At 36.6% G+C, this 7,417-nt stretch overlaps 1 protein-coding gene across 1 annotated transcript; it reads right to left on the bottom strand.

Annotated features, from left to right (window-relative positions):
* Positions 1-37: 37 nt before the first annotated feature.
* Positions 38-6,573, bottom strand: LOC101745782 (DNA-directed RNA polymerase III subunit RPC5). Its single transcript, XM_012695838.4, has 8 exons — positions 6,014-6,573; positions 5,696-5,914; positions 5,388-5,547; positions 4,537-4,652; positions 3,757-3,897; positions 2,999-3,170; positions 2,442-2,641; positions 38-1,827 (listed from the first exon to the last, which is right to left on the bottom strand). Exons 1-8 carry the CDS (start codon positions 6,041-6,043, stop codon positions 1,390-1,392), a joined length of 1,476 nt encoding a protein of 491 aa, XP_012551292.2. The 5' UTR covers positions 6,044-6,573; the 3' UTR covers positions 38-1,389.
* Between the last annotated feature and the right edge of the window lie 844 nt (positions 6,574-7,417).

The raw sequence follows: 7,417 nt of genomic DNA, 5'->3' as shown, positions 1-7,417 counted from the left end.
TATACCAAATACGCAATAATTTAATAAAACAAATTAAAAAATTCCAGTGGCTCTTATTTTTGGAAATTTAATTTACAAAAAACTTAAATGTTACTCGAGATGATTTTACTCGGTACGTGGATTAACTATGAAAAATCCAAATTCTCAGTCTAAAAACTAAATCAGTAACTACCTGACGATAATTATCTATCACAGTGTTTCATTAGAACTGTATTTCTATATCACAACTAAACCCATTTTGAAGAATAAATTTTTTTAATTTTTTAATTCACATTACCGATATCTTCATAAAAGAGATAAAGGAAGATAAAGGTTTTCTTAAACCAGTTTCTTCATTTGATGAAATAAACAATATTTCATATGAATATTGTTCGGATTATTGTTTAATAGACATTTGAACTGAATTTTCAGTGACCTTTAAAATATACACTGATTTTTATTTACTCAAATAGAAAATGTATGGAAATTAGGTTTAATCGCAATTAAAAATCTTCTATATTCGTTCATTTTATTATAAATTACATCCAACAAACGTTATGGTGTTAAGATTCATTTTAACAATTAATAGCTAACTCAGAAGGATTTTTGTCACTTACGTCATTTTATAAAAACAAGATTCCTGTTTTTGTTTTTATATTTTATATCGTCTCTAATCATAAATACAGTCGATTAACGAATAACAAATTACAACTGTATCCGATACAAAGTATTTAAGGGCTTCAAATTAATTCTACAGAGATAGGGCACTATTTTGTACAATGACGTCATCATTCAAGAGAGAGCAATACCAATTGCATGCAGCAATACCAAATGTGACCAACAGTCACATTGAGAAAAGTATAGCAGGTAGACGTACCAGGAGCCAGCAAACAATTTAAAGGCTATCTTAAAAAGCTTTTAATAATCTCAATTGAAGCTACAGCGTTTGAGTTCTAATAAACATCATTTGAAGTCGCCGTGCCCTAAAGGACAAGGCGGTCAAGTCCGGTGCTGTGGTTGTACTGTACAAACTGAGACCTTAGAACTCATATCTCAAGGCGTGTGGTGGCATTTACGTTGTAGTTGTCTATGGGCTACGATAACCACCCACCTAAGCCATAAAAAAAAAACAAATAAAAACCAAAACGTCATAAGCGACAAAACAACTTGAAACGATAAAATACAACAAGTGCTATTGCTATATTTCTTTTTGTGTAGCATTCGATCGACACGTACGATTTTTATAAATAAGTAGTAACGCTCTCTCGTACATATCAAAGATGAGGGAAGCGAACGCAATGTCATATATAAATAAGGCCTATTTTCCTACTTAATTTGATGAAGAACAAGTGATATCACAACGGAGGCACTGCCTATATTATAAATTTGATAACCTAAAACGAGCACAAATCACGTCCCTTCCGTAACACTGCCCGAACTGACATTGCGCGTCCTTTTCCCGCTACCGGTAGCGGATTTGTTCTTGTGTCTCTTTCGCTCACTGTCTTCCTCACTAACACTATTACACCGGGGCTTCGGGCTGAGCATCGTGTCCGAGCTCACCGAATCCCTTTGGGACTTCTTCCTCTGACGTTTAGGTACATTTTCGCCCATCAACGTTTCGGTGAACTGCCTCTGCTTCGCCTCCCAAGCCAGGTTCTGCCTTTGAATCACGTCAGGGTATTTCCTCTCGAACTCCACGTCGGGCGGTATGAGCAGCTCCCAGCCGTACCGGGGATTGTATTTGGCGACTGAACGTATTATTTCCAATACGTCTAAGGGCGGCAGGCGTACAGCCGCGGTCACCTTCCGACGGTCGATGTACGTGTTCTGAGTGAAGAGGTACAACTGAAATTTAAAAATTTTAATCTGTTAGACGATATACAAATATGGATTATATCTGGGAAAGTGTTTATAATTGTACATAGGTTTGATATAGTCCCCAGCAAGTAACTTGGCAAGAATTGTTAGATGCGCACAAGTTGTTTTTTAGGTCTCTTTGGTGGTCAAGCGGGACGCGGGGAATGACGTAGCACCGTTCCGAGTGCGCGATTGGTGCGTCAGTCGACCCTTGCCTCCCGCACCGCGTCTACGTTCCGTTCGCTACCGATTACACTTGCGTGTACTAAAGTTGTAGGTACCCTATGTTTATGTTGAGTTTTTGTTACGAGTTGTTATTATTGTATCTATTGTTCTAAATTTAGTTTTTGTGCCAGAAAAATGATTTATGATGTGTACTGTCGCAATTATGCGGGAAGGTAAAAAAAATTTAAGCTGACTACATCGTGTGACCATATAGTCGATTTAGTCACTGAACGTTTTATTGTTTACGCCAGTGACGACGACTCCGGCGGACCGGCGGAGCACACCGCCCTGACTAGCACTACTCACTATGTGATCCCTGGCAGCTACTAGCAGCAGGGGTGGGGGGGAAGCACACCGCTCTCACTAACACTACTTACTATGTGGTCCCTGGCGGCTATCAGCAGCGCGGGGGGCGCGGGCCCGGCGCGCGGGTACAGGTCGGCGGAGCGCGCCGCCCACACGCCGCGCACGCAGCACGCCACGCTGGACAGCGCGCTCACTGCGGCGCTCTCACTCACGGCGCTGCCACTCTCCGTGCGGACGAGCGACCGGACGTCACTCAATGTCATCAACTTAGCTGTGATCAAAAACAATGACAACCTTAAAGAACCTGATACAGTTTAATGTTCTTCCAAACAGTACTCTATGAGTATTGTGATATAAGGTGAACTGACATTTCAGTAGATCATTGGCTTCTGACAACACTACTTTCATTTATTATCCAGGGCATTTGCTTCATGGTTAGTGACTATGGAGGTTATTTTATATAGATTTTTTTTTGCATTTCTACATCCCTTCCTGTTTCAAGAAAATCTTAGTATTATGTATAACTTAACATCAAAATTATATAACTCAATCAAATATTATTTGTAGAAGAGAAATTAACAAATTTTGTATTAATATTGTGTTATAAAATTTCAATAGATATACTCACCATTTAGAAGTAAATTCTTAATTTGCTCTACAACTGAAGGCCGTTTGGTGGGAACTATATCCGCCTCATCTTCAGGCGGTGGTGGTACGAGATTCCGGATATATTCATGAGCGTTCAAACTTAGGGCTGAGCCATCAAGTGTAGTTTGACTGAACAGTTTTAGGCGTTCCAACTGCAATTTATTCATCAAGCATATTTTAACAGAACAACAAAGTTAATTTACCTACTGTATTGCACTTTTTTATAATAGATTCTTATAGCATATACATACGCTTAAAACATACATATCAAAACATATTAGCTCGAGACTACAGTTAATCCAACATATTTCATTCCTATAATGAAAAAAAAATGTAATTAAAATTAAACCTGCAAATTTATTAATTTACCAGTGATTACATTTTTTCCTACCCACAAACCAGTATGTGAGCTCACAGGCTCAATTGTTAAAAGGACTCTACCTTGAGCCTTAATTTGAATCATATTCATAAGCTTCATACAACTAAAAAAACAATGAAAAGAACCTTCAGATCGTCAATTGAATTGATACTGATAAATGGTAATTTATGAACTCAAATTTCAGGGTATTTTCAGGGCATTTTTTACACTTTACTTTTAGATTATAAACAAAACATTTCAAAACTAATTTCATAGGTCAAGCTAATGTTTGACATTTAATGTAACCTAAAGTATGGGAAGTACAGAAAAAAATTACTAGTCAGAAGGCCAATACCACTGACATTAATTTAACCACTCACTTCAGCTTGATCAGTATTTGGATTCACCCAAAACGCATCATACCAAGGCTCTGCAGTCACACGTTGAGTTATAGTTTCGTAAGATTTCTCTCGTGCTTTCTTAGCCACATCTGTTTCTTGACGAGCAAATTTTACGGTCACCTGAAAAACAATTTATTAATATATTAGTACCCACTATCCTAACCCAAAATAGTCCCAAGAGACAAATTATCATGCAATTCATTGAACAGTTTGTCAGTCTTTTAATTCTCTTTGTTATCAGCCTAGATTGCATTGCAATGTGTGATGACTGCAGTAACATGTGCAGCTGCTAGTGGATTCTCCAGGAAATGACCACCCATTTACGACTAGGCTTATTTACTATGAAAATATAGTCATAAATACTAGCTGACCTGGCAAACGTTGTTTTCCCATATACATTATTTCTAGGAAATATATTTTTAGGTGGACCACCACTAACATTTAGGGGTATGAAGAATAGATGTTGACCGATTCTCAGACCTACCTGATGTGCACACAAAATTTCATGAGAATCTTTTGTGCCATTTGGGAGGAATTTAGCGACAAATACTGCGACATGAGAATTTTGTATATTATATAATATCAATAGGAGTGCAACCTTAATCAGTTAGATGTGGTACTAAATACCTTTCTAAAATCGAATAATCTATGTAGAATATCTATCTAGAATACTAGAAAAATTCAGTAATTTGAAGATGGCTAACTGAGATTTAATTTTCTCAGTTTTATATTTAAACTTTTTATATTGTCCGTACAAACCTGTTGTGGTTCAGGTTCATTCTCTTCCTCTTCAGGATCATCAGCCTTGCTCTTTTCTTGTTTACGTTTATCTTGCTTATCATGATATGTGTATGACGGCCTCATTTGTATTATACCTTAAATTAATTTACTATTATTAATTAAACAATAAATGACAAATAAATTCAACTGCAAAGCATATAAGATTCCATGCCACCATCTTATGGATTTTTGCTGCTAAGCAATAAAATGTTCTAGTATAAAAGGTGGGATCGCATTATTTTCTAGAATTTTGACATAAGTATATGACTGTGCCAGGATTCAAATCCATGCACCATTATGTAGGTACCTTTTTTTCTAATGAAAAATGTACATAACAAATATCCATCATTGAGTTCTACAGTGACGAAAATAACATTGTGTGAGAAATCAAACCTGCTTAAAGTATATTTGCTTAATTATGTAGGGCATGTTGTGAGCCTGCAAAGTTAGATACTACCACCTTGCCTATCTCTGCAGTAATGCGAAGTAGTAATGGGTATCGATTTGAAGAGTGGGCAGCCACAATTAACTGAAAGGTGTCTAAGGGTTCTAATAACAACTTTATAACACATGGGCCATAAGCTCTTCCAAGAATATGTACATTTTTTTATTTTTTATTTTATTGCTTAGATAGGTGGACACAGCCCACCTGGTGTTAAGTGGTTACTGGAGCTCATAAACATCTACAACATAAAATACGCCACCCACCCTGAGGTATAAGTTCTAAGGTCTCAGTATAGTTACAAGAGGTCCTACCACCAGTAATTATGCAAATTAAAATTTTTGCGGGTTTGATTTTTATTACACGATAGTGCATGTTTTTAAATTACCTTGTAAAGGAGTACAGTGTAGTTCTTTATCCTCTAATATCGCCACAGCATAGTGTCGAGTGTCAACTGTTGGTCGGCTGCTCTCATACACTATTTTATCCATCATTCTATTTTTGAAATAAAATGATTTATCTTTCTCTTTTACATGCCATGAAGATTCCTGTATTTAAATAACAATAAGAATTCTGTTTCTAAATGACATTGCATGGTCTCTATTAGCTGATTTGGGTATGAAAACTTAAATATTAATGAATTAAGTTTTAAATATTTGGTAAATACGTAGTATGGAGGACTGAATATTCGCATACCTGATGTCCATCAGTGTTTATTGCTATCTGTTCAGCAACGGAAGAACAGAACTTATCACTGTTCGTGTCTAGGCCAACTTCCAGCCTTACAACTTGGTTTTTAGGCTTAAGAGCAGCATTCACGATCTGCACATCACTCCAGTCCCTATTTGCGGGCCTTGCTGGATACTGATATATGTACAGATTCTTGGCTAAGGTCCTCGATAGATAAACTGGTATCTGAAGCGTTATATACGATTTTAAAGCGATAAATCTAAAGACGTCAACATAACCTGAATTAATACCACGTTTATTGAATACTAGATCATAGTTAGTTACCTCTTGCACTACGGGATCGTCGTCATCCATCTTTGTTAAAGTTAAAATCACTACAAATGTTAAAACATAACAAAAATTGTTTCAAATAATCAGCAAACTGCGGTCACGTCATTATGAATCCAATTATGTATTTACAATACATTTGCAATGCAGAAGAGAATTTTTGAGAGATTAGGGTTGACAGATTAAGTTTATGAAATTTCCTTAAAGTTTAAATTTAATATAAATATTAAAACTTAACAGCGCTTCTACTACGTAGATTTCTTGTAGTGGATCGTGCAACCCTTGTGTAAATAGTTCCAGTATCACTTGCGATCAATAAAATTAAGGTAAAGTTTTTAAGAATTAGGAATAATATAATAGAAATTTAATTTCTAGCGGAAAGACGCATAAAATGTTGTTATTGATAAACATTTGACATCCAATAATTCAACAAAAGCATTTTATAAATTTAAATTTCATTTCTCTCGTGGTTCATTCTTATACAAATTCAAGCAATGAAAGTCGACAAATACTACATTTCTGCAATAAGTTTTTTCCCAAACTTATGGAAGTAACTCTCAATCTAGCAAGCGTGTGTTACAAGAATGCTGCATGCCGTAAAGTTAGATGTCAATGTCAACGAAGTCAAAATTGACGCTAAGGGCAAAACACATAGACCTATATAGTATACTTCATTGGCAAAACATTACCTACTTCTAAACAGCTACAATGACTAAAACTCCATTAGTAATTTAGTAAAAATGTTCAGCACTATCCAAAGACTACAATGTAATATGAACTAAAATTGGTATTCGTGTAGAATGACGAGGGAGTTCATTTATGTATTGCATTTTATGTCGATGTATGATTTTAACCATGACACTGCTTGGTATAGAATCTTCATAGGTACTACTTTACTCTTCATTAAATGAAGTTTTCCTATTTCGATATTACTTTAACTTAATTTTAGGGGAGTCTACTCTGATGTTCGTATTTATTGATCCGTACCTCAGGACACTTCGCTTACTACGCAACTTCGCACACAGAGCTTAACACTTCGCTTAAATCGCTTAATTCGCGAAGGCTTGAAGTGTTCAATCAAATCGCTTGGTGCTCGCCCATTTAGCGACTACTGAGGGTGAGTCAAGAGCTAAGCTGTAAAGCACCTCTGTATGCAATACCTTTGTGGAAAACAACCAAGTCGTGTAAAGTTGTGAGCCAACGGGATATTCCGTGCAACGCTGACTATATAGTCCAGTTGTAATGGCACCGCATAATGTCCATCTGGCATTCCGTAGGTGTTGGGAGATTGGGAGAGAAGCGCTCCGCATTAACTAAGGCTAACGGCCCACCTGGTGTTAAATGGTCACTGGAGCCCATAGACACCAACCACGACAATGCCGCCTCCCATCTTGAGACATG

This window comes from Bombyx mori, chromosome 17, assembly GCF_030269925.1.
Source record: "Bombyx mori chromosome 17, ASM3026992v2".
Lineage (NCBI taxonomy): Eukaryota > Metazoa > Arthropoda > Insecta > Lepidoptera > Bombycidae > Bombyx > Bombyx mori.
This window is presented reverse-complemented; position numbering and strand designations above follow the sequence as displayed.